General features: G+C 36.6%; 2 protein-coding genes and 1 long non-coding RNA gene across 5 annotated transcripts; 1 reads left to right on the top strand and 2 right to left on the bottom strand.

The window, feature by feature from the left end:
- Window positions 1-10,017: 10,017 nt before the first annotated feature.
- On the bottom strand, window positions 10,018-10,944 carry LOC113298273. 2 transcript variants are annotated; one of them, XR_003334126.1, is made up of 2 exons: window positions 10,806-10,944; window positions 10,018-10,444 (listed from the first exon to the last, which is right to left on the bottom strand). It is a non-coding gene; the product is annotated as an uncharacterized LOC113298273 (long non-coding RNA). The 2 variants fall into 2 exon arrangements; XR_003334127.1 differs by having other exon boundaries at window positions 10,018-10,471; window positions 10,806-10,940.
- On the top strand, window positions 10,350-16,563 carry LOC113298272. Its single transcript, XM_026546971.1, has 7 exons — window positions 10,350-10,492; window positions 10,580-11,628; window positions 14,389-14,444; window positions 14,619-14,849; window positions 15,176-15,467; window positions 15,617-15,813; window positions 15,933-16,563. Exons 1-7 carry the CDS (start codon window positions 10,465-10,467, stop codon window positions 16,084-16,086), a joined length of 2,007 nt encoding a protein of 668 aa, XP_026402756.1. The 5' UTR covers window positions 10,350-10,464; the 3' UTR covers window positions 16,087-16,563.
- A 1,205-nt stretch (window positions 16,564-17,768) lies between these two features.
- On the bottom strand, window positions 17,769-24,493 carry LOC113298271 (nucleolar complex protein 3 homolog). Of its 2 annotated transcripts, none has more exons than XM_026546969.1 (13): window positions 24,141-24,493; window positions 23,673-23,872; window positions 23,378-23,601; window positions 22,727-22,935; window positions 22,523-22,625; window positions 21,681-21,850; window positions 21,390-21,528; window positions 20,447-20,626; window positions 20,223-20,359; window positions 19,502-19,822; window positions 19,151-19,290; window positions 18,948-19,045; window positions 17,769-18,466 (listed from the first exon to the last, which is right to left on the bottom strand). In XM_026546969.1, exons 1-13 carry the CDS (start codon window positions 24,302-24,304, stop codon window positions 17,933-17,935), a joined length of 2,619 nt encoding a protein of 872 aa, XP_026402754.1. In that variant the 5' UTR covers window positions 24,305-24,493; the 3' UTR covers window positions 17,769-17,932. The 2 variants fall into 2 exon arrangements, with proteins under 2 accessions (XP_026402754.1, XP_026402755.1); XM_026546970.1 differs by having other exon boundaries at window positions 21,687-21,850.
- Between the last annotated feature and the right edge of the window lie 3,168 nt (window positions 24,494-27,661).

Raw genomic sequence — 27,661 nt, 5'->3', positions numbered from 1 at the left:
CGCTCAATCATTGAGATGATGAATTCATTAGTTCCCATGTTATCACTTTCATCGGGGAATAAGATGTTACAAGTCAGCCATGTTGGTGTAGTAGACTCGATATTAGATCGGTTTGGAAGAATTCTCGTTTTTTTCTTGGTCTCAAAGTTTTACCTCGATAATTGCCCATGTTGTTTTTCTTTTTTAAGAGGTGAAGTTATGACGTATTGATCATGCTGGTGAAATGTTTTTTTTGTAGTCAACATTAGTTATGCTTGCGTAAAAGTCTAGGAGATGTCTCATTTGGGACATTATTCAATCTTTTTTTTATTTTAATGTTCGTGCTATTGCAAATTAATGTGATAAAATTACTTCTAAAATTTTCGAGAAGATTATTTCTATTAAATAATAAATAAATTAAATTACCTTTTTTCGATTTGTCGCTTGGTGCTCCCTTAGATTCCTTTCCATCTATTTGCAAGTCTCGGTATACTTTTATTGATTCACAATTGTCTATGGTCTCGCTCTTGGCTCCTGTATGGCACCTGAGCATCCTAATTAATTTTATTAGTTTTTACATTCATGTTTCCTTAATCGTTACCCGCTACCATTGCCATTCACACACTCGATATCACCTTATAAAACCTTCCAATTTTCAAGCTCTCTCCAACCTAATTCACCTTCTCCCCCTGGCTTTTAATTAGTAAGACATGTCTATTCTCGCATGGAATTGTCAAGGTTTGAACCAGCCACCAACAATTCAACACCTTAGTGGACTTATATCAATGTGCAAACCAACCATATTATTTCTATCTGAAACTTTGGTCAATGGCTTTCAAATGTTGTGCATCGCACAAAATCTGCACATTCCAAATCACTGCACAGTTCCTAAAATAGGCAGAACAGGGGGACTATGCCTATTATGGAAAAACGAGGTCAACATCCAAGTCATCATGAAGTCCTAAAGTTATATTCATGCTCTCGTCGCACTTGATGCTCCAACCCAACCTTGGTTTCGCAAGGATATATATGGCCCACCACATCTGGACCCAAGAAAAAACATGTGGGAAGATTTTCCAATAATTTTTCCTAGCACTTCAACACCTTGGCCGCGAATGGGAGATTTCAACGAAGTTTTGAACCAATCGGAAAAAGAAGAAGAGGTAGACCGGTTACCTATGCACAAACATAGCTATTTCTCAATTTAATGGATCAGATGGGCTACATTGATCTAGGATTCAGAGGAGGCCCGTTCACCTTGACAAACAACCAACAAGGTCCTGACAACATCCAACAAAGACTTGATAGAACAATAACAGATCAGCAATGGAAAACAACCAACCCACATGCTGGAATCACACACCTTCCACGAATAGCCTCAGATCATGCTCCTATTCTGCTTCAAACAAAAGCCTTAGACTGGCAAGGGAGTAATAATTATAAATTTGAGTATCTTCGGCTATCTCACTGAAAAGATGAGGGTACCCAAATATACCTCAATCTAAAACTTTTCTATATATTAGTCATTTCTCCGAAAGTGATTGTCTATGGACTGAGTCAGACAATACAACTAATCGGTTCACACTTCGTGTGATCGTCTATGGATACGAGATCGAGACAATACGAAAACAAGATAACTTGCATGATTGACTATGGATAAAAGATCGAGACAATACAACAACGAAGTATGTTTACTTGATAAAAGGTTCGGACTTAACCAAACACAATAGGATTGCTATCAAGTAAATATGAATTAATGTTTGTGTATTTTACTTCTAATTATAATAAACGCGAAAATAGAAAAGTAAAAGACACAACAACATTTTGTTAACGAGGAAACCGCAAATGCAGAAAAACCCTGGGACCTTGTCCAGAATTGAATACTCTCAGGATTAAGCCGATATACAAAATCTAAACCAACTTCATATAGTTGAGAGCAAGCAACTAAACCTATAGTTCACCTAGTTCCGTTTGTATCCCTGGCCTCCAACTTGTTAATAAGTCACGCACTTGGAACAATTCCTTTGGTTCATATTCCAAACAGTACAGGAACAACAACTCTGTTTGGTAACAACTCTTTTCAATCAAGTGATATAAGTTCGACAAAAGGCTCTTCCGTTTATCCCAATAAACTCCTTTGTCAGGTCCTTAGATCTATCCAATAACAATTACCAAAGTAATTGTCAAGATTTTGTAATCAATACTTTGAATCACAAAGAATTGTATTGATGCCTATCTACTCAACTAATCAATCCAATATATCATAAGATAAACCGATTATAGTTGGATCCTCCAGCCGAAAGAAGTATTGTGCACACCAAAGATTATGAACCCAAATCAGAAATCTTCTTCGTCTTCAAATTTTCTAAGATCTTCAATAAACACCTGCACACAATCAACTTGAATCTCTTGTGATCAATCATACACAGAACGGAGTCTGTTAAAAAAAGATTATCACAAGACGTCTTTAGATCTACAAACAGTCTAAAGATCCCCGTCGAAACTTCGATCTAGTTTGAGTGAATCTTATATCATAAGAGAAGATTGTTGTGAGTATAATTTCGGTAAGTAAGAATTCGTTGCTCGGACTTGAATAGATTTTAAAACGAAAATATATGTACAAATTTGTCACAAGATGTTCGAGAGGTATTGGGACTAAGGACTTGGCCAATTCTTCATGCATGTGGTATATTTTATTTATTCTTAACAATTACTGCTCAAAACATAAATATATGGACTCTTATTTTGCCAAAATAGATTCTCAGAATATTAGTTATAAATCGTAAGCATGGGACATCAAACATTTAAGCAAGCATGCCGCATCAAATAAAATGATAACTAATTAATTAAAATCATTTTTCAATTTTTAATCAGTGCAAAAGTCATAAAAAGAATAAATTAAATTTACCACAATGACGAAAATAGACTCCCTCCATCGTCCCAATATTGGGTTTAGCTCCTCATATTAATCATAATCTCAAAATGTTTTATTATTACTCCAAAGTTGATTACAATTGAGTAAACAATGCAACAGAGAAATTGCAACAGAAGTTTTTGTTCGAAGACGATGTTGCTCCGTTACAAAGATAGAATTGGTGACGGAAACTTAAATGTTGTGGTTTACTTCTCTGTTGCAAAATAGGATGAAGAAATTGTTGCTATGACAATATTGGCTGCAAAACAGGATGAAGAAACTGTTGCGATGAAGATAAAGGTTGCAGAGCAGTTGAAGAAACTGTTGCAAATGGATGAAGGAACCGTGGCCGATTCCTTGTTCTTCACGGGCAGCAGCAGCAGCAACAGAGTTCTGAAAACTCTGATTTCTGCTCCTCTGGCCCTCCTTTAGACTCCCAACTCTCGACAGCCCTTCCCTGTGATAGTAGAAACCTATTTATACACCTAAGCCTCATTGAATCTCGCCATAACTCCTCAAAAATCTTCACAATGAAGAAAAATATTTTTGAGAATAATTTCTTATTTCTTCCTCTGTGTACGTTAATTGTCTTGGAAATCTTCATAAACTGATTGATACGCATCCTAGGAGAATATCTGGGCTTAACTACACAAACATGCAACATCTTTTACGTGATTTTCTTTCCAAAAATGAAACGATATTCTTTTCTCTGTTTTGATCGGGAATTGATTTTCTGGACAAATTTGATCGATACCAACCACCATAATATCTTCATATACTCATATCACATATACCCATTAAGTCTCAGCTCTTTAATCTCGTTAAAACACCTTCAAATGTCGAATTGAAAATCTGCCAGTAAAGGAAAGAATTTTCCCGCCAATTTCTTTTGTTTGAATTTTTTAAATATGGTTGCCCCTATCCAGAGTAGGGCTGCCGATAGTAATTTGGGTGGAAATATTAATTTTTCTGGGATCCTCCGGTACATTTCTGGGACGCTTCCGGTGCATTTCTGGGGTGCCTTCGGTACATTTCTCCGGGGTGTAAATCATCACTTTTTGAGCAACTCTTTCCACAGAAGGGTATTTTCTCCAAAAACACCTAAACAAACATAAAAACACCGTAATAAGAACAAATGGGTACTAACAAAATACACAAAAGAGATGAAAATAGACACATAAATGTGTCTATCAAAGATTCTCAAGCATAAACAAACTAGGTGCAATCAAAGTTCAACAACCGTTAGTCAATCAAATCAATCGAAAACTAATAATAAACTGCAATTATCTAGTTTCCCACCAACGGTACCAATAGAGCTTCTCAATTTCAAAGAATTCTTTAAACCGAGCGGCCGTAAGAGATTTCGCCTAATTAGGTTACTTTCCTCTCCGAATAGGCGGCTCCACCAGTAACAACACAACAAGGTAGTTTTGCTGGCACTGAGGATTAGTTTGCTTGAAATGCAAACTTCAATATTTATAGACCAAGGAAGTTTGGACACCAAGGAATTTCCAAAACGAAAATATTCTCAAGATATGCAATATATTTCCAAATTCGGTTTCCATAATTCCTGGAAATGCTTTGTCCAAATATTGACCGAAATCTCACTAGAAAATCTCCAATTAGTAAATGCACATTACCAATTTTTATTTTCTAAAGATATGCATTTTAATTGCTGGAAATTAAAAGCATATAAAACTAAAAACCTTAATTAAAAGATTCTCAATTTATTTTGATCGGGGATTCTTCTTTAGCTATTAAGGAATATCTTTGAACAATAAAAGATAAGCGTTACTGCACATGATCAGAGTATGTCGACATCTTTACTTAGTAAATCCTCTTTCATATTTACTATCTTGGAACCGATTTTCCACACTTCCAAAACGAGTTTAGAATTGGTTCATCTGACTTCCAAAAACTATGTGATTGATTATCCTATCAAATCACCAAACATGGGTTTCACGGTTCTACCAAAACAAGTTTCGGTTCTACCTCCATGTGGGTACTAGAATTAGTCACGCTAGTTACCAAAAGTTGGTTGACTAGGTACTAGAATCGGTTCCCACATATATATATACAGTATCTAACTTGTATTTGGTGCACATGTCCATAGAACCGATTCCCAATAACTAAAAACGTGTTGCACATGTTCATAGGATCGGTTCCCAATAACTAGAAACTTGGTGCACCTCTTACAAGGATCGATTCCCTTTTTGTGATCGGTTGCACCTCTTACTAGGATCGGTTCCCCAATGACTAGAGTTGGTCATACCAATTACAACAAATCGATCATACCCTCTCAGGCGATTACTTAAGATCGGTTTCACTAATAAAAGTCATACCAATACAAAAGTCAGGCCTTGTGAATAGTTCTACCAAGAACATAAACAAGTTATGAGCGGTTATACTAAACACACATATTGGTAGTTCAAAAGATATGCAATGAATAACAATACCAATAAGCCTAGCGATTTCCCTTTCGATTCACAAAACAAGTTTATGAATGTACTTCCTTTAAACGAATGTAAAACACTGTTTCCTAGGATGAAATATTCACCTCATACCCATACATAATCACAATAGCATTCAAATGATTATGTCGATGTCTTATATACGAAGTTCAAAAGATAAGCGTCATGCTTCTTATTGTATTCCTTAATACTACGTCTAACTAGAGTATAATCATTCACAGCTTCGCAATTATGTTTTCAGTATGCACGACTTGAAAGATACGTTAGGGAATGAAACAGTTCAAATCAAATATTACTAACCTTAAGTGGAAGGATGATGTCGTCGTTGTAGCTCCTTACTTCTTCACATTCTTCAAGTCTTCACGTAATACTTGTAATGTCTCATATCCTAATACTTTCAAGCTAACTTATACTAAGTTGAATCTAGTAAATAATCAAGCGAATCTTTAAATGAGCTTTGGTTCACTAAAATATGACAACCAAACTTGACATACCAACGCTTGGTGGGTTCAACCGAGTTATGCTCTAACACTCACCCTCAACTTCATTGGTTACTTCGACATGGGATAAACTACATGACTCAGATCCACCTTTGAATCTCCAGCTCGAACTCATATCAACTAGTGAAACTCTAACATAATGGAATAACATTAACTTTGGCCACCTAGCCACATCAATCAAGAAGTCAACTGCGAAAATTTAAGATGCCCAACATCAATGTGCTACGCAAACTGGTGTTTCATTGGAAAACTAGATTCAACAAGAAAAGAAACTCTGAATTGAACACCTCAATTTACTAGATTGCCACACAACATATTGGCAGCAGATATCCAGAATACGATGGCTTCAGTCAGGTGACCATAACACCACATTCTGTCATACCAAGGACACAATTCATAGAAGCTGCAACAATATACAACAACTCCAGGATCATAAAAAAAAATGGATTAGCAACAAATATGGAATTATCAGGATCATGCTTGAACACTTCACAGATCAGTATACGGCTCCGAATACAATAATTGATGAAAACCTCTTCGAGGAAATAATACCAAGGTTAACCCTCCAACAATGTGTGAAACTAATAGCGGAGGTCACCACTGAGGAGATCAAACAGGCACTTTTCTCCATAAGATCGGACCGCGCTTCATTACCATATGGATTCACCAGTAAATTTTAAAGTTTTCTGGGAAATAACCCAACCACAACTGATTGCTATTGTTTGAAGTTTCTTTTAGTCATTCAACATCCACCCTCTCATAAACCACACTAACATCACTTTAATCCCAAAGATTTACCACCCCTCAAAACCATCTCAATTTAGACCGATAGGGTTGTGTAATGTCACTTACAAAATCATCTCAAAGATTTTAGTCAATCACATACGACCTCTCCTCCCATTTTTGATAAGCACATATCAAAGTGTCTTTGTGCCTCAACGATATTTTCATGATAACATAGCTATCGCGGCTGAAATTTTCACCATATCAGAACATCTTACCCTACAAAGGATCCTAAAATAGCGCTTAAACTAGACATTCAAAAGGCCTATGACTCCTTGGACTGGGGATTTATCAAACAGGATTTCACTAGCTTAGGCTTCCCCTCAATCTTTGTGGATTATATTATGATGTGCATATCTACGGTAACCTACTCAATTAACATGAACGGCACACCGCATGGTTACATCACTCCAACCAGGGGAATAAGGCAGGGAGACCCTCTCTCTTCTTCTATGTTTATTATTTGCTCGGAAATACTGTCCACCAATTTGGGAATACTTGAAGCACAAAATAAAGATAGAAGGGCTCCGCATTTCTCAAAAAGCTCCACCAATACTACATCTTATGTACACGGATGATCTCTTGATAACATATAAAGCAACTCCAGAAGGCACCAACCACCTCAAACCACTTCTACAGGCTTATGGCACCTCGGCGGGTCAACATATCAACGACTCGAAATCCACACTAATACATCACCCGAAGCTAGAGTAGCTTCAGCTAGAAGAGTTAACCCAAGTATTCAACATGCCAACAACATCGAACCCCTTACCTATTTAAACATAGTAGATCCTCTAGCCACATATTTTCCCTTCTACTTCAACGACTGGCACACAAAGCAAAAGGATGGATAACAAAATGCCTCAACCAAGAAGGAAGATTCGCACTCATAAAATCGTCCCTAACCCCTACTGCCAACCATCTTATGCAAACCCAAATCCTTCCTTCTCATGTCCACCAGAAAATGGATCGTATCACGACAAACTTCTTCTGGGGCCACAATTCTTCCATCAAGAAACTCCACCCACTAGGAAAAGACAAGCTCCACAAACCCAAATCACAAGGAGGCCTTGGTATCCGAAGTAGTAAGGAACACAACAAGGCACTACTCATGAAACGAGTTTCGAACATTCACAAAAACCCTACCTCTGTCTTAACCAAATTGTATAATGTAAAATACCTTGACTAGACCCCCATTTTCGAGAGCATCCCACCTCTCTCGTCTTCCCCTAGCCCACGGTGGAGATAGATGGCCTCGCCCATACCATTTTTCAAACAAAAACTCTTTCACCAAATATGAGATGGTTTACACACCCCCATACAAGCAAACTGGATCCCACAATTTGAAAATACCATTAACCCAGCTTCTTTTTATCCAATACAATCAGTTGTCGACATCATCGACCCATCAACCAGGAATTGGGATCATGAAAGGTTGAGCCTACTACCCCACCCCATAATTCAGAGAATCATTAACATCCACATCCCACAGAACAACCAACCAGATAGGATCATATGGCCTTTTACCAAAAGCGGATAATATACTACTGCTTCACGATACAACTGCCTCATTAACGTTTCAGCGCAAACTCAACAAAACCCCCCTCCACCATCCAATTTCCTTTGGACACTCTCATGTTCCCCAAAAGTACATCTTTTCTTATGGAAAGCAATTAATGAGGGTTTACCAACCCTCAACATTCTTCATCGCATCCAACTCACCGATTCCAACCTATGCCCTCAATGCAATTCTAATCCTGAAACATCCAGTCACATTCTGCTACAGTGTCAAACGTTTATAGATTCTTGGAACCTCTTACTAAACCACCCCAGAAACCATCAAGTCGCTATTCAAGGAATACCCAACTCACTACCTCACCAAACAACCGCTAGGCATCACCACATCACTTGCAACAGAGACTTGGGGCATGCACATAGCCTCTAAAACAGTGAGAACTAATGACTATCATAGCATCACCACATCACTTGCAGCGGAGAATTCCCATAACTAAATCATAATTGTGTACAAAATGTAAATTTAGGAAAGAACTGGAAATCAAAAGGAGAATACTAGTGATCTTTGCACTAGTCTTACATGAATTTGAAATTGAAGGTTGTTGATGATCTTGCATCAGTCTTACATGAATTAGAGATTGTTAATGATCTTGCATCAGTCTTACAAGATTGAAAAAAAGATTGAAGGTTGTTGGTGATTTTGCACCAGTCTTACAAATCGAAATTGAAAAACGAAAAAGAAATGCAAATCTGACGAGAATTGAAAAACCGAAAATGAAACATCAAACGAAAATCGTATCAGAAACATATCAAAGAAGATACAGTGGAACTGAGACGGAATTGTCGCAGCAGCGGAACTTGTTGAAGGTGAAGATCAAAGTAGTGATGATGATGGTGGTGGTGGTGAAGATGAAGAAGAAGCAAACCCTAGAAATGATACCATAGTACAGACACATGACGAGTTTATATACACACTCATTCCTCTCTACCTCTCTTACAAGCTGGCACTCACATAGACCGTACAGACAGGCTGGCAACAGACTCTCACTCAAACACTCAATCACACACTTACATGCTATTAGAAAGACCAATAGCCTATCTGGATACCGAAAGAATAAGTGTTTATGCTTCTCCAGAAAATAAAAATCAATTTTAAAAGTTAGAAATAAAAACAATTTGCTCCGTCAGAAACTAATTTTTTTCTTGTTAAGTATATTTTTGAAATTTTGTTCTCAAATTTATTTTTGATTTTTTTATTTATTTTTAGAAGAAGTCAAAAAGTAATTTATAAAGTTTAACCAAACAAGTGGTAAATCTTCTTCAAGACTACACATCAGTCATCGGCCCCCTAAATTCAGAAGGTTTTAGCAGTTTTTTGTACTCAGAAACGAGAAAGTGCTCAAACAAAAAGTCGGGATCTTTTTACTTGAGGCACCATAATTACCCATACAGCACACAGGATGAGCCTTTGCCAGCTTTGTGAACGTTTACATTGGTGCGAAATCAGTGACTTCACTATTTGCATTGACTAATAAGGTCGTTGGTCAACTGAAAATCTAAGCACCTTGTGTTATCCAGGTTCACTTCCCATAATCTCCACGATTAAATAATTAATTAGTATCCCAATACTAGGAGTACGTGAGTCGAGGCCGACCAGCAATTTGGTGCACGTCTAACCCAACCAAAACCCAACAACAACAAAAAGACACGGTATATGAATCAGCCCGGTCACTATTGTTATTTATAAGAAAAATGATACGGAGTATTGAGAAGGCAGGGTTAAGTTTGAAGCTCCCATCCCCTGATTTGATCATGAGTATATGCCCAAAGGTTGCAAGAAGAAAACAATATCTCTTAGAATCGAATGAAAGTGCCCGATATCGGAGGAAAATCATTAGGTGACGATATCAATTACATGAGTTCAAAACTCGTCCGAACTAAATTATCGATCACATATCACATATCGGGTGAAAGTGATGAAAATGCCAAGATGCAGTGGACGATTGGTGATTCATAATTTGGTCACAGTAAAGAGAACGTGTCCAAGGAGTTAGGAGGGTCCGGGACTTTGAAGAGTTAGAGCGATTCCACTACGAGGTTTTGACCACTTCTTTCCTTTCTATTTTCAAATGTTCAAATCTTCCCTTAAATCCTCCCGATTTCTCCGCCATTTCTGTCTCTCTCCCCATCCTTCCCCGTCCATTGTTTTCTTCGCTCAAACATTTGTCGTCTTCATTTCGGAGCCTCTTTTCTCCTCTGCTTTTGACTCTTCCAAATCCTGTCTGTTTGATACACCAACAGAATGGAATCTTCATTAACAGAAATCAAACGTAAGTCAGACATATCTGTTTCTCAATAAAAGACATCACATAAAACCCTAACTTAATTAACGAATTATTTTCCCGATTTTGTTGCAGAAAATAGCAGAAGCCAGAATGGAATGTCTTCCGATACCGGAACTACATGCGACGACGAAGTTAAATTAGAAGAACTAGGACGAGATTCAAATTTTTCTGATATTGAAATTGAAAAAAGAGAAATTGTCATCGACGAAGAAAAAAATCAGGAAATGAAAAATGAAAATGAAAATCATTCCGTTTCAAATTCTGATTCTGTGATTAATGGTAAAACACAAGTAATTACCGGGCCATTATCACAGTTTCCAAAACCAGAAGCTCCGCCAGGATTTCACAAATCTCCACCAAATCCAGAAGAACAAAATGGAGGTCGACTGGAAAGATCACAATCGTTATCGAACAATTTCTCGATGCCGACAATCGGGAAGTTCTTTCGGGAACGAAGTAATAGTTTCTCAACTGCTATTTACAAAGGAATTTCAAGTTTAAAAGATAACAACAACAACAACCATGGTAATAGTAACGGCGAGAATCCTTTATCTTCAGATGTTACTGAAATTCATCTCTCAGGAATCGAAGTAATTGTTCAGAAAAACAATAATACAACTTTGAACAGAGAAATCGAATTCAAAGGAAGAATAAGTTTCTTTTCGAGATCAAACTGTAGAGATTGTGCTGCTATTAGATCATTTTTCAGAGAAAAGGGATTGAGATTTGTGGAGATTAGTATTGATGTTTATCCACTAAGAGAAAAAGAATTGATTGAAAGAACCGGAAAATCTTCAGTTCCTCAGGTATTTTTTAACGAAAAACTAATCGGTGGATTAGTTTCGATTAATTCATTAAGAAATGAGATTGAATTAGAGAAGAAAGTGAAAGAACTATTAGATAAAAGATGTCCTGATAATGGACCTTCAATTCCTGTCTATGGATTTGATGATGATCTTGGTGAAGAAAAAATGGATCAAATGATTGATATAATCAGGGTTTTGAGACAGAGATTGCCGATTCATGATCGATTAATGAGATTGAAAATCGTCAAGAATTGTTTCGCTGGTTCTGAAATGGTTGAAGCTCTGATTCAACAGCTTGATTGTGGACGAAAAAAGGTACGATTTTACTTTTTATTTACTGTTTTTTATTGGCTTCAGAGTATCTTTGGCTTACATTTAAGTTTAAAATGACTGTTGATTTTTGTTAGGAAGATTTGTTTTTAGCTAGGTAATTAGTCTAACTCTGATTACTCATTTATTTGTCGCATAAAGACATAGTCAGCCAGAATCCTCTTTCACATAAAGTGGACCACGTGGATATGGATTTAGATTTTGATTGCGAGTCGCATCTGTTTTAATTTTGAATTTTGATTGCGGCATACCTAATTAGATTATAAGGCTTAATCCAATGGGCTAGATATCTAGCTGTCAGATTGGCCATCCACGTCAGCATGGGCAACATCCTAAATCCTATGGGATGGCTAATCTAGCAGTTAGATTAGCAGCGGAACACCATATAACGCCGAACCGTTCGGCGTTGTTCGACGTTTTAAATCTCAGCCGTTAGATCAGAAAATTTTCTCCCAGCGCTGAACGGTTCAGCGTTTAGACCACTTTTTGAACGCCGAACGGTTCAGCGTTTCAATCTTGCTGATAGTTGGACTGCGAGCAACTGGTAGGAGAGAAAACTATCAACTATCACTGTTAACTTTTTTCCAACACTTATTTTTTGATTTGCAATACTTTTTGACCAATCTAGCACTCCAATCTAGTCCATAGGGATTAGCCTAACTAAACTAGGGTAAAGTTTAATGGGTGGAACAATCGGTGGAACACCAAACCGCTAGTAGTTTCTTAGTAAGCCATGGGCAAAACAAGAGTTATAGGTGCATAGTTTGTACTTTCATTAGAACCGAGGAGTTATTTATGACCTGCTGATCTCCCGGCCGATGTTTTTCTTGATCCCGGTAAATCTTGTGAAAATTATCTTTTATGCAATCTGGTAAAACTTGCTCGACAACTCTCGGCCTTGGTAAAAGTAAAAACATTAATGTTTGATGAATAGCTTTCCGAAAAAATGAATTAATTAGAAGACTATTGAACTGAATTAACGTGTGATTTGATGTTATCGGATATGCGAGTGTGGTGTATTCCTTTAAGCCTTTTACTATCATCTTGAAGTCCCTATTGATGTGATATATCCCTTCGTGACTTTTGTGAATGGGTGTGGATCAAATGAGCCCTAGTTTTAGTGAGTTAAAACTTTTGTTAATAGGACGGTTTCTTTTGATTCCAATTTGTTGATTTTTTTCTTAAACTTGCTTTTTTCAGCGACTGTTTCCATCCATTTTTTGTTGTACATATATTTTTACATTGATACTTATAGCCTAATAATAAGAATTGGATTTTTAACTACATTTTTGAGATCTTGATGAACAATGCATAGAACAAAACAATGGCAATGAAGTTTTAGAATGACAATAAAGAACTTACAAGTGACTAATGAAGTAAACTAAACTAGATTATATTATGACATAAGTTATAGCCAATTCTCTAAAACTTTATGATTTAGACCTTCTCCAACGGTTGTTGTATGTATTTCCTATGTGGCAACACAAACAAGACATTTTTATTCCAAATTTCCTTAAATTTAGGTGAAAAAAGTTATTCATCTCCAATGGTGTTGGCTGTGATCATTTTCTTATTAAATGTAAATTTTATGTTTAGTAATTTTAAGATTTTATTAGATCAAAAAATGATTATTTATTGTATTAGAATTAATTTTAGTAAATAAAATATATTTTTAATTTAAAAAAATTGACTAGAATGGTAGACAATGTCAAGAGGAATGTGGGAAACTAAACATTTCCCTTGACATTTTCTACCTAAAGTCGTGCATACATTGATTTATGACATCCGGGTTGGAGAATGATTTTAGAGAAAATGAATGTGTATCCTAGATGGAGGTTGACATTTATCTCCACACACATGCCATTGGAGAAGCTCTTAACATAAAACTACTTAACGGACTGAAAAAGAAATTAAAGTTTCCTATTGAAAAACAAACATATATGTCTTAAATTTCTACGACCAAAACATGAATATCTCACTCAAAGCTAAATCCATCTTTAATAACTGGTTTGAAGTTCGGACAAAAATCTTGGCCTCAACATAAGGGTGTACAAAACTTAAAAAAAGTAGGGTCCGCGTCCATACTTTTCTTGAACGTTCCCCATCTTTTCATTCACTTTCTTGATCTGAAGAACATTTTGAATAATGTTACGAATGTTCAGCGTATTGTTCAACAAATTCATGAAAATCTTAGAAACAAGCTGGAAGACCAAAAAACAAAAAAAGTGAATGAAAGGTGACGATTTAGAAGGAACTGTTACATCCATTAACAATAGTCTCAAGAGGATACATCACATTCAAATCCAATAACAATCACAATTTACGCATTAAGTACACCCTTTGTCAAACTCAACTAGCTAAGACTTCTTTTGTTTTCATGTGATAAATAACTAATAAACAGATGTTTACGTGACAACATGTACTTGGCAGGATTCATTTTCTAGACTCTGGTTAAAGTATCAGAGGCCAAGCTTGAATTTTTATCTCAGGTGGGGCAAAAGTAAGAATAATGCATAAAGTGTACCTAGAAAAATAGAAATAACTCTTAGGAATGTCTACAACCGCAAAACTTTCCGAAGTCAAAATTTTTCTTGTTTAATTTATATGACAAAATGCAAACTCATTCTACATCTTGTTAATCACCAAAATGAAGCCGTAAGATATAATAGCTCATTGCAGATATTGAAACAGTAAAGTAGGCACAAACAGGCTGATGAAAAAGTGATAACTTTTCTGTGAATGTAGGCTGTTGAAATTGGAAAGGAGCTGGCCAGGAAGCACTTCATTCACCATGTGTTTGGGTAAGAACTCAAACTTAAATTAAGAAAAACTTCCTTCTGACTGTAAAGCTATGATTTATCTTGCTCATATGGAATTTTTAAATGGCTGTCATCTAAAATTCGCAACAGATCCTCAACACAACCTGTGAACCTGATGCTATGCTTTAATTTGGTTGTTTTCTTAACTAATGCCAGGCAGAATGATTTTGAAGATGGAAATCATTTTTATCGGTTTCTTGAGCATGAGGAGTTCATCCCCAAATCCTTTAATTTTAGAGGATCTACAAACGATTGTGAGCCGAAGACTGCCATTGAAGTGGGTGATAAGCTCACTAAGTTAATGTTTGCCATTCTTGAATCATATGCATCTGAAGACAGGCGTCACTTGGATTATACAGGCATCAGGAACAGTGAGGAATTCCGAAGGTATGCCTCAAAACTTAAAAAGAAAATATCAAGAGACGAATTAGATACCATGATTGCAAATTCGTACACAATTGCAATAGAGCAATCTATACAGATAGCAATCCTTCGCACATAATTGCAAATTGCATGTTACGGCACATAATATGTTGAACCATTTTGTTGTGCACCTTTTCAGCTGCCATATCTTTCAATACGAAACTATGGTACTAAAACTAAAAAATGCACCAATTGTTCCAGGGGATCTCTGCATCATTAAATTGTTCATCATTTTGCTTTTTCTGTTGGAATTTACTCAATAAATGATATATGATTTTGCATGACCGCAGATACGTAAATTTGACGAAAGATCTGCAGCGTGTCGACATCCTAAAGCTCACTAACGATGAGAAATTGACATTTTTTATGAACCTGTACAACAGCATGGTAATTCATGCAGTAGCAAGAGTTGGTTGTCCAGAAGGAGTTATTGACAGAAAAGCCTTTTATGGTGATTTTCAGTATATAATTGGAGGCTATCCCTATTCTCTTAATATCATCAAAAATGGAATCCTCCGCTCTAATAGAAGACAACCTCTCTCTTGGACCAAACCCTTTGGCTCTGGAGATAAGCGCTTAGAGGTAGAAGAAATCTCATTTCTCCTTACTAAGTGCATTTTATGTTTCTTCAGCACGTATAAACAAGACATACGAGTCAAAATTAATCTCAACTGAAATTCATCTGAAACAAAAAACTTAATTATAATTACAATTTTGTTGGAAATTTTTAGGTGGCTCTTCCATCAGTCAACCCTTTAATTCATTTTGGATTATGCAATGGAACACGGTCGAGTCCTAAGGTAAGATTTTTCTCCGGTCAAATAATTGAAGCAGAGTTAAGAGCAGCTGCTAGGGAGTTCTTTCTAGGGGATGCATTAGTGGTTGATGTCGAGAAAAGGACGGTATATCTCTCGGGAATCATCAAGTGGTAAGTGTGGGTTAACCCTGTTTTCCACTTTCTATGTTTCAAAGTTAAGTTTTCATTGGTTTCTGATTCTATCTTAAGTAGTCTCGAGATTTAACTTTTGTCATCTTGTTCATTTGCAGGTTCCTTGTGGACTTTGGGCAAGAGAGAGACTTGCTAAAATGGGTGATTGAGTATTTGGATCCAACTAAAGCCGGACCTTTGGCACATCTCTTGAACGATGAAGGTCCGATTAGTATTGTTTACCTCAGATACGACTGGTCACTCAATACTTAAAACTTATGATACAATATCATCATTAAGCACCAAGCCTTATGTTTTACACATTCATACAGGAAAAAGAAAGTTTTGTAAAAGGATATACATCAACAATTTTGAACAAGTGTAAATATACAGACAGTTTGTGAATCTGTGATATTGCTTGGTATGTTGTCATTCATATCACATCACACCCGCACGCATAAAGGTGCTTTTTTAGCTCAAGTAGGAGAAGATATCAAGAGATGTTGTTATAATATGTATACTTGTTTCACCATATTTAAAGCTGAGGGATATTTTGAGACGAAGGACATCTCTTACTGAGACGCACAAGTTAGTGACTGAATTCAAATTCGACGTATGTACTAAAAAATGAGAGGGGAATAATTCTTTACCCAAACTATGTATGCTAAGATTTGATATTGGTTGATTGTTTCAGTATTGTGGTAATCACTAATTATTTAAGTTACCAATAGGTAACTTTCTTTGTTTTCATGTTTGTGATGACACTTCTTAATTTCCTAATTCACACATAGATTCTCAGTAATACAAAAGAAAAGCAATTTTGGTGATTTCATCATCCCGCTCTAAATATTCCAGCACCTCCTGCAATCCTTCTTGAAGCGGTACCTTTCTTGCCAGGACAGCATATGTCAAGTGGTAGCCTCTTCGGTTGGATAACATATGAAGTTCAAAAGTTGGCCACGGGATGCAGTTAGTTAGAATTAGAAACATGAAAGATGGATGAGAAGATGAGGATACTGCTGACTCTGACAGCAGTATCCAAGGTTACTGTCACAATTTAGTGGTACTGCTGAGTGACAAGAGAAGATATCCAAGGTCACTGCCATAAATAATTTAACTATTTGTTGTATCCCCAAGTTCACTGCCAGAGATGGTGAGTGAATAAAACGAGTACAAAAAATCCCGATATAGCCTAGATACTCTATGTACTGAAGATAAGTATATCTTTTGTTTTTGAACTGTAGGAGTAAATATTTCCGATATCATGATCTTCTTCAAGCTCCCTCTATGACACAAGGTACATGGATATGCCAAAGCAACACAAGTGGTACAGAGATGGTAGGGGATGGTTCTTACAACATATGGACTCACAACTGGATTCCAAATCAGCACAGTTCTATTTCCTCACAGGAGAAAAATCACCAGAAGTGTCAACTTGGAGTACTCACAACGGCATCCAGCTACCGATACCAATACGTGGAATGTCTCTCTTCTATGACAGTTTTTCAACTTTCAGCAATTAGAAGCAATTCTATTGATTTGTGAGCAAGCAAGCTCCTTCATATGTAGCGGTTGATCATAACCTAATATGTAACGGTTGTCATCCAGAGGATCCTACTCGGTGTTTCATTGAAACTTTGCAATGTTCGCTAGCTTACCTGATGCAGCTGCCCATCACCGGCACCACTCTACCATACCACAGAGGATTATTTCACGGCATAATGGCAGCACTAGGTTCTGTATAGCCAACCATTCTCTTATTTTTATAGGCTATTTGGAAAACAAGATTTCAAACTGTTCGTTTGATCATATACATGTCAATATTCTTAATATTGTTCATTTTATGAACTCCTCCTGCAAATAGGGCACACAACTGCGTCTGTCGTTGTAAAGAGACTCTCTCCCAATGTAATGTGGCATACTGTGCTTTAACTTACCTACCTACTTTCAGAAGCTGCACAAAAATGCTGGGTATTAAAACAGGTCACTGGAAATTTTAATTACAAATCAAAACAGTACTGGTTCTGTGACACCAATAAAAAGATGACAATTGATTCCACCACAACTTTGCATGTGGTAGAAAGAATCTGTAAACGACCTTAGTCCAGAAATGAATACATCAAGCAATTTTAATCTGTCCCTTTTTCTTCTTTGAACCATCTTGACTTTTCTTTGAACCTTTGTTTTTCTTCTTCTGCTTCTTGTACTCTACACGCACTCTTAGTGAGGAAATCGTGCTTTTTATATCTTTCCTCAGTTTCTCATTTTCTGTGATGTCTTGGAGCACATTAAAATGCTGGGATAGTTTACTGTTCGTATCTTCTTCGTCTATGAGATTTTCTACATTTTGAATTGGCTGAAGGCTGGTACTTCCTGATATAGAAGATTCACTTAACTTCCTCCTTTTTCGACTAGCTGTCCCGAGAGTACCCTTAGGGTTGAAAGATTCATGCTCGATCGATAAGTCTTTAAAAGCTTGTTGAGGGGTGGTGGTGTAGAGATAAACTTGATTTGGATCAGCAGACAAGCTTGAGATGCTGGATGCCACTGTTGATATTTTAGGATGGTAATGATTGCTTAATAGACTTAGATCCCAGAGAACAGATGCGAGCGCACCACTTTGGTTCGGGTCCGATGCATATGGTTGAAATTTCTGCAAACAAAAAAAATTACAGAAACAGCTTTATATCCAAGTTTGAGTTCTATTATATAAGATGAAGAATGCATTATATGAAATTTCAAAATTGTATATACATATAGGATATTCCCCCACAGCTCCTTGTATACGTGGTGAAAGATCAAATGGTTTTTTTGTCCTTACGATCTACTTACTAGCCTAGCCTATCATCGAAAGTTGCTTGAATTTACCGCGAATATGAGAATGATTAAATAATTCTCTTTAGACCATAAAATAATAATACGGGTTGTTGGTCAGTAAATATATTAGAAAAAGAAAATGTAATACTTGGTCAGTAAAATCTAAGAACGATTTCAGTGGTCCATAAAATAACGCGCCTGACTTAGCTTAACCAAAAGTAAATTGTCCATAAAATAACTCCCTGACTTTGCTAAATCAAATCTTTAAGTTGTAAAAGTAGAATGTTTGAAGAGAAGACCAAAAGTAAAAAGCTTACCGCAACTGAACCTGAAAGGGAACCACCACCAGCATCATTCTCTAACAGATTCCGACATTTGATATTCTTTTGAAGTAGATCCCTCAGTGTGACTAAAGCTATAAACAGTTATGAGAAGTTAAATGATAACTGATCATATAAGAGATTAAAAAAAGATACACCCAACATATGCATGTTGTGTTTAATTGACAGGCAAAATATACCTGCCATGGCCTGTGCAGATCCAGAGCCTAACGAGAATGACGCGAGCCGTTTTATGAATGCAGCTGCCCTTTGCATATCATGTTGTCGTCCTTCACATAACATCGTCTTCATAGCTTCGGCCAGCACTTCTCCCTGATCTCTGCTTATATTAAACAGAAAGATTTATTCACCAAAATAATGGAGTAAAGAAAATGCTGATAATTTCTGTGAAAAACTTAAAAAAGGTTCAACAGGGTGTCCTAAGCCCATATCATCAAATTGTTAAAAAAACACACCAGTTTAGATAGATCAAGTATAGTAGTTGGCACTTTACGGTTAATTTGTGACAACACGGAGTTCGGGATACCAACCTGTCTGGTCTGTACTCAAGCATCAGGTTGTAAAGCTGAATAAAGAACTCATGCAGATCCACGTTTAAAGCATCTAAATTGCTTCTCATCACTTTAAAGGCCACAATGCAACATCGGAGACGTTCAGAGACAGTTAAACCATTTTCGTAAGTAGCGTCCAGGTCGGTACCACCACTGGCAAGTTTTTTGAGGGAATTCATAAGATCACCCATATAATCTAAGTCGATAAGATGAGAGAACTTCCCCAACCCATTCAAGCACGGAGCAAGTAACGGGTATTCCCCAAATCCACCAAATGAAGAACGTGTACTCATAGCAGTCCTGAAAGAAACAGAACAGATTAGGAGACCATACTAAGAGACAAGAATTACAAGAAAAAAGAAAGAATGAGGATGACTCCACTGCATGCTGACATTATATAGACATGTTTTGCTATACGGGTCTATACAATGAGAAGATTCTGGAGAATATGTTTGGTGGTATGTCTTTAGGATGATTAAACAAGGAGCTCAACTGACTCCCAATTTATATGTCATGAGAGCTCTCACAGTTCAACGCAGGACCCCGTCAACATTCCTCTCCTACAATGATGTTGCAATCTAGACTTCTAACAAGATCAGTGCAAAGCATAACGTGCCATGGCACCAGCGAGAACATTTCAGCAAAACACGTGTTTGTGGGATTGTGGGAGGCAGAAATCTGAAAAATGGCAAGCATATACCTGGTTGAACTTGTCTCTGTGGTATGCTTCAAGATGCGAAAGTATGTTTGAAATACGGCAGTAAGAGTATCTGATTGCATTCTTCTTCGCTCCATCACATCTGGAGCAAAGGTCACAGCTTTCAAATCGGCATCAACCTGGGAGAAACAACCAAAACCTTGTTATTGAATAAGATGGATGGATTTCGACATAAGCAAAAGGATGGTTGTCGTAGATGAAAGAACCTCATCTCTAGTCTTTGTCTTCAAATCTTGCCTGCTTCTCTTTTTGTTGTTCTCTTTTTGTGGTTTGTTCGACTCTTCAGCTTTTTTCATTCTCCTTTTTTCTTTTTTTCCAATCTTTTTCTCTCCTTTTGACATATCAGCCTTCCCAATATCCTCAGAAAAAGCTAATGAAAGAAAAATCTGAACAAATGTGCAGAGGTAACAAATTAGTTTAAGAGTAAGTCAAATGGCCAAAAACAGAGAGTAGTTTAAGCTTAACTCAAATGGCCAAAAGCAGAGATTTTTGAAGAGCTGGGGAAATTGATTTTTCTTCTTTTTAGTCTATGTTACTTAAAAACTTCCTTATCATTATTTTCCAACTTTGTTTAGCCCCAGACCCCCGCATATAGTCAGATGATCTGAATGTCTTGCAGCATTTCTTAAAGTAATGTGCCTTTCAATTTATTCAAAATTGTGGTCACAATCATTTTAACAAAAAATCCAAAATCAGATGCAACTAAAACATCTTAATTTTAAGTACACCTACACATCTTTTCACAATTGGTTGGGTAATTTAGTACAATATATACTTAATCAAGCAATAATTTCTCTATAAAACTATGGACCTCTTGTCGGTTGACGATATTCCAAGTCAAAGGATGCTGGTGTATGAGTTCATTTGGCAGAACTTAGATCATCCGTGATTCTACAAAGCACGTATCTTTTTTTTGAATGTTATTGTATAATCATTTTCTATGTTCCTTCTCTCCACCGGCGAACTAAAGTATGATACAGTTTAATACATGTGGGCTTTAATTGACAACTTAAAACATGTGTTTTTTTATGAGTAACCCAGATTGTTATTGCAGCAGCATTGTGGACAAAAACACCAATTCACTTAAAAGGCCAAGCAAAAGGATATGTTCAAAGGAAGCACATCTATAGGAAGAAGATAACATTATACCTCAATGGTATCAGGATGCAGCCGACACTCGTGCAATTTTACAAGATTTGCAACCAAATGAACAGCCTCCACAGTTGCTTCACCACCATGTTTGCCCTCATTAAGAAATAGTGACTTTATAGCTGTACAGCAAAGTTTCCTGTGACCAATTGAAGCATCTTCATAAAAATAAACCTTACCCAGGACGATTACCTTCTAAACAGTACATGACAACTGAGCAACGACAATTGAAAAGAGAGACATAAATCTCAGTGAAGCCTAAATGAGAAAAGCATAATGCTCCTTTTTAACCTTAACCTTAGGACATCATCTGGGGAGCTCATGTTATTGACGACAGCAGTTAGCAAATTCTCGCGGAAATTGAAATGAGGAACTGCGTCCAGCAAAGAACACATGCAACGTACAGCAACATGTTTGAAGGATGATTGCTTCTGTAAGGCTATTAGTCTCTGAAGGTACACCTACCGAATACAAATAAGAAAAATTAGTTATAAGACCTAGCCTATTAAAATATAATACATCATAAAAATCCAGCAGGAAAAACCGTGAATATGTTGAGCAGTACATATAGAATAGCAGATCACATAGAACATATGATTGGAAGCAACTATAACTGACTATCCGTTAAGGAATTCATTGCCGTTTGAAAGTATGGTCAAGGTTAAAATCCATAAAACAAGATCGCAGAGCCCTGTAGGGGTTAAACCTTGCTGTTTCTCCACAGACTCAGCAGAGGAGCAAACGTCTCAGCCAACCTGCCTCACACCAAAACTGAAATGGCAGGACCCTAAACTCCCTTCTAGTGAATGTAGTCGAGATTTAAACAGCTACTAAAATGATTTTACTATTCCTTCCATAACTATTAGACCTTTATAATACTAATTGCGCATGTTGACATGGGATTACAGCAATCATAAAAAGTGTATCACCAGGTTTTGGACCTCACTTGAAATCAATGAATAAGTGAAAAGAATAACTTACTACGTAACCAAACTAGATTTTTGGGAATGAATGAGATTGAGAATCTTTTACTCACTAATGTAACAATGTATTCCACAGGGATACTAGACTCCTGGTTGATGTCATGACATATTTCTTACTGGAAAAAAATCATGCCATAATAAAACTCAAACCTTATAAGAGGTCAACAGTGTGGATTCATAGAATCGCATTTTCTTTACTTCCTTCGAAACATTCATCTCCAGCTCCTTTTCGGTGGGAAGTCTGATCCGGTAACTGTTGCATGCGGTGAAAGAAGAGTCAAATTAAAAATATCATAAGTTACCCCACATCAAGAGTACTGAACTGATATAATGTGGTCAAGCATGAAAAAATACCCAGGAATGATATCTTTGAAAACAGCCAATAAGGAGAGGAGCCCAAGCTTAACGATTTCTTGATTTTCATCCTTGGAAAGCTGCACTATCTCTTTTAAGGATCTAATATTTGACTCTGGATCAGTAAACAGTGCCGTTCCCAACTCTGCCAGTTTAATCTTCTTATTTGTAAAAACTTCTTTAGCTGAAAGTTCTTCTTTCACCTCAGCCTAAAGACAGAAAAATATCATTAAGAGATTAAAGAGCTGCTAAAGTTGTAGTCAAACTATAGTAACTAAAAAATAATTGTACATCAAATTAGGATAGTTATAATGTACAAAAGAAGAGGAGAACACTATATTACCTAATAACTTAATCTACAGTAAAAAGAGGAATAAAATGTAATACAGTTTAAGGTTCGAGACCTTGAGGAATCAGTATACATGGGAAGTATAGGCCTAGCTGATAAATCATCGTTCATTTCTGTCCAACTGACAGGGATTTGGGAAAGAATAAACATAGGGCCTGATAAATAAGATTCAATTCCTATGGATATGATTTCTTTGTCATTATTCAGGGACTTCACATCAATCATGAGCATTCAGTAATGAAAAAATCTTCAATATATCTAAAGAGGATTTCAGCAAAAAATATATAACAAAGAGAAAATACCAGTGCTTGAGCTTTAGGGTCAACTTCCACTTCCACCTCATCTGCATTAACTATCTCCTTTCCTTGCTGCTTCTTTGCCTCTTTTCTAGTCTTCTTCATCTTAGCTCTCCTTTCTGGCTTTGTAAGCTTTACGACACTTATATTTGCTCCATCTTCATTATCATCCGCTGAACCTTCTTCATCTTCCTTTGTTGCATTTGCAGGTCTCTTAGCTTCCTTGGAAGCTGCATTATTACTTATATATCAGTAAACACATCGCAGAGAGTGAGACAGATAACAAATTAACAATACTCACCAGTCCTGTATAGTAATTTTCCATCCAAGGTTTTAATAGGAAGGGCATCTTCACGATCTACTTCAAGCTTATTTTCTTCTGTTTGTTTCTCCAACATTCTTTTTTTATGAACCCTCTCGTACCGATCCTCGATATCATCCTCTTTCTTTTTATCCTCTTTCTTTTTATCCACTTTGTTTTTATAATTTCGCTCAATAACGCTAGGAAAACAAATAAATATCTACAATCAGATCAAATTTTCAACAGAAGTAAACAAAGATAATTGATATCCACTCATAATTTATCGAATCAACAAAACAATGACTGAAGATTTTTAAGAAAACATTGCTCCCACTTAAGTTCCAGATATGCAATGATTATGGCACTTGTCGCGAACTAAATCGTATTGCTTTCTAAAATCCTAAACCCTACGAAATTTATTCACAAAAGAAAACAGTCCAAGAAACAAGGGAGGTTCAGGATATGTACTTGGTCAGAAGATTAGTATCAATGGATTTAATAAACTTGGCAGCTCCTGTATTTTCTTGGAAAAATGATACATCCTCGTCTGAGAAATAGATTTCATCTTCTGGTATATCCACCGCCTTAGGAGGAGGGACAAAACCTTGTTTTTTCCCAATCTTTTTCCCCATTGAAACACGCTTATTTGAGAATTCGAACTACAACCAGACACGAAGAATCAAAATGCAAAGTTAGAAGAAGATAAAACTATTGCAGAGAGAAGACAAGGAAGAAAGAGACGTTCTCTATTCAACTCTGGATTATTAGGTTTAGCTGTTTAGGGTTTTAGTGTCTGCAAGTACTCGGCGATTTTTCTTTCGGCTTAAATGTCTAAAACCCTTTTCAAGTTTGACTCTTGAATCTTGACTATCTAATGCTGTGCGAGGCGCCAGCATTTGCTAAAGAGTGGTGCACTGGTGCTCGACAAACACAAGCCAAGAACGGGTGTGGCTACGATGTGGTCGGGCCATATATTTCAAGTATGTGGCTCCTCCTTAAATGATGACACGTCGCATAAGGTAAAAAAAAAAATAGAAAACATTTTGTTACCTAACTGTTTTTCTTTTTTCTTTTTATAAAAATGAATCAGTTAAGGGGATTTGGAGGGGGCAGGTTTTTTAGTTAAATAGGTGTCAGAAAATGAAGAGGGGTCATATACAAAATGGACGTGGCCCGACCACATCGTAGCCGGGGGGAAATAACTAGAGCAAGCCCTGGAGATAATTCATCATGATCCATTGATAGGCGATGGTTGAGGATCACATTTTTATTGATTGCAATGTCGAAAACAACAACTTTCAGGAGTTGTGCAATGTTTTCTATTTCAGCATGGGTGAATTAAGGTTGGCGTAGACATGGAAATCAAAGTTTATAAATAGCTCTCCATGATTCAGTACACGAACTGTTAGGGATGTTGCACTAAAAACTTGTGCTTAATTGCCAAATCTTTGTGGGGAGTGCGGCTGTGAAATATTGTAGGAGTTTTCTTGTATTTTTATAAACTCCTTGATGAATACACTAGTTTCGGCTATGTGAAATCATCGAAACAAAGTTGATATGTTCTCTTTTGGTCATGAAGTATCTCTATGGAAATTTCATTAGGATCCCACTAGTTTTTGTACTTTTGCCAATTTATATTAACAAAAAGGGGGAGAATTAATGTGTAGTTCACACTACAAATACATATGGTTTACGGATCATTATGTAAGGGGGAGTGGTTTTCATGTGAGATGAAGTATTGACTAAGGGGAAGTGATACATATCATCATAGTATTGTTGTCAAAGTTGTGATACAATTGGACTTTGATGTTGTGTAATAATACTATGACACTGTATAACAATGATTGAGAGCAAATTTTTTCTCATTGTTATAGCTACGGATCTTCAACAACGATGATGCTGAGTTGAACACGTTCAGAATCACTGGAGTACTTGGAAGTGACGAAGATTTTGAGTAATGTTGAAGAACCAAGGAAATCAAACATTTGGATTGAGAGCTACAAAATTTATTTATTTTGTAATCCATATGTATTGATAGTTTTGTCACCAAAATTGACAAAGGGGGAGATTGTTAGAGCACTGCTCGGTCGAACTCGCAAGCGTTCCTATCTCAAGCTTGTTTGTCAAGTTTAGTTTCCAAAACTATAAGTCTTGATTTCTAGTCTACTTATAGCTAAGTCTCGGATTAGGATAGAAAGTGTAGTCGAGCATTAGACTTCACGGCGTTCATCGATTGAAGACGAATAACTACTAAGGGGAGCTTGTGGAACTTCATCAAAAAAAAGTATGTGGAGACTTGAACTCATCTATCACTCAAAAGTCTATCTACTCTATCTCCTATTTGAGACAAAAGTCGTATAGCTATATAGACTTCAATTATGCACATTTGATATTTTGAGTTGAGTTTAACTCGCTTAGAAATATGTGTTGGTAAGCTTTCGCTTTAACCAAGTTCATCTTATATTCTTATTTCAAGTCAAAAGATGATCATGTGAAAATTGCCTTGTAACATCTTACATGATTTGTGGGAGACGGTCACTCGATGTAGACTCAGAATGTTTCGTAATTATCATTCGATCACTTGAAAATTGCTTTGAAGCTAATAGTTTGTGTGAGACGGTTATTTTCGTCTTCCGGGAATGTTTCAATGATTGAAATGGAGTTTAGAACAATTGGATATAAGCAGAGTATGCGTACTTTCATATATGTAATCCAAGTCCGGGAACCATAGTATGCATACCCGTATACGTACTGGTTGGTTTAGTGAAAGTCCGGGAACCTTGTACACGTATTGGCGTGAGGTTCAGGTCCGGGAATTTCTGTTGATTTTGGAAGGTATGCGTACCCGTTCGCATATTGGCAAACCCAAACTTAGTCTGGTACTTAGGTATGCGTACACGTATGCATACCTGAGTAAGTTAAGTTCTAAAATCAATTTGTTCATGAACTATACATTTATATATAATAAGGAATGCAATCTTTTGCAAACCATGGCTATAATGTTCATGACTTGATTCGAGTGAATCAAAATCGATTTTGCTTCAATTGTGTCATGTATACTTCTATGAGAATATAAACAATTGAACAACTCTATAACTAGTTTCATTTGAGTCATTTGAACTAGTTATGGTTAAGATGAATGAGGTTGATATGAAAGTGTTCATATAGCTAACTTCGGTTAATTATTGTTGAGCCAACAAGGTGTACACGTTTAGGTACGGTTACTCATATCTAAATGAAGTCACTTTTCATTTGTATATAACAAGCTAAGTTTGATCTATCGGTTGAAAGATATTAGCTTGAGTCTAATCAGGTTTTCATCTAACGGTGAATATTGAATTCTTTGTTACCAAGGTAGCATTGATTGGAAACCCTGATTTGAAGACTATATAAAGGAGAACTCTAGCAACTGGGAAACTTAATCCCCACACCTCTTGTGTGATACTAGTTGCGACTAGAGTCGATTCTCCTTTAACCTTAGGTTTTTCACGAAACCCTGTAGGTTAACAACTTGAAGACTTCATTGGGATTGTGAAGCCAGACCCAACTATTTTCTCTGTAGTTGCATGTTCTGATCTTGTTGTTTTCTATCGTGATTGAGTACTATCTTATCTAAGATTTGATCGAGATTTAAACTCTGATAGGCAAGATAAAAAGTAGTCACAAACATCTTCGTCTCATCGTTTATGATTCCACAATATCTTGTTTCGTTACCATAGGATTAAGATTATTATGAGGTGATTGATATTTCTAGGTTGTTCTTCGGGAATATAAATCTGGTATATCAATTGGTTCCTATTCACCTTGATTTATCAAAAGACGGGACAAAACTCATAGGTTTATCTGTGGGAGACAAATTTATCTATTCAATAGACTTTTCTGGGTGAGACAGATTGGTTTATCAAGTCTTCGACTTTGGGTCGTAGTTACTCTTAGTTGTGGGTGAGATCAGCTAAGAAAATCAAGTACGCGAAATCCGGCGTGGTTCT

Source organism: Papaver somniferum, chromosome 7 (assembly GCF_003573695.1).
Source record: "Papaver somniferum cultivar HN1 chromosome 7, ASM357369v1, whole genome shotgun sequence".
Lineage (NCBI taxonomy): Eukaryota > Viridiplantae > Streptophyta > Magnoliopsida > Ranunculales > Papaveraceae > Papaver > Papaver somniferum.
The sequence above is the reverse complement of the archived record's forward strand: the minus strand, read 5'-3'. Positions and strand labels throughout refer to the sequence as shown.

Bases quoted from the DNA above. Each gene is read 5' to 3' on its own strand.
- LOC113298272 (XM_026546971.1), top strand. From the start codon at position 10,465: ATGGAATCTTCATTAACAGAAATCAAAC. The intron at 10,493-10,579 runs GTAAGTCAGACA...ATTTTGTTGCAG, and splicing joins TTCATTAACAGAAATCAAAC to AAAATAGCAGAAGCCAGAAT. The intron at 14,445-14,618 runs GTAAGAACTCAA...AACTAATGCCAG, and splicing joins TTCATTCACCATGTGTTTGG to GCAGAATGATTTTGAAGATG.
- LOC113298271 (XM_026546969.1), bottom strand. From the start codon at position 24,304: ATGGGGAAAAAGATTGGGAAAAAACAAGGTTTTGTCCCTCCTCCTAAG. The intron at 19,823-20,222 runs GTATATGCTTGC...TGTTTCTTTCAG, and splicing joins ACAGAGACAAGTTCAACCAG to GACTGCTATGAGTACACGTT. The intron at 18,467-18,947 runs GTAAGCTTTTTA...TTTTGTTTGCAG, and splicing joins CCCTTTCAGGTTCAGTTGCG to AAATTTCAACCATATGCATC.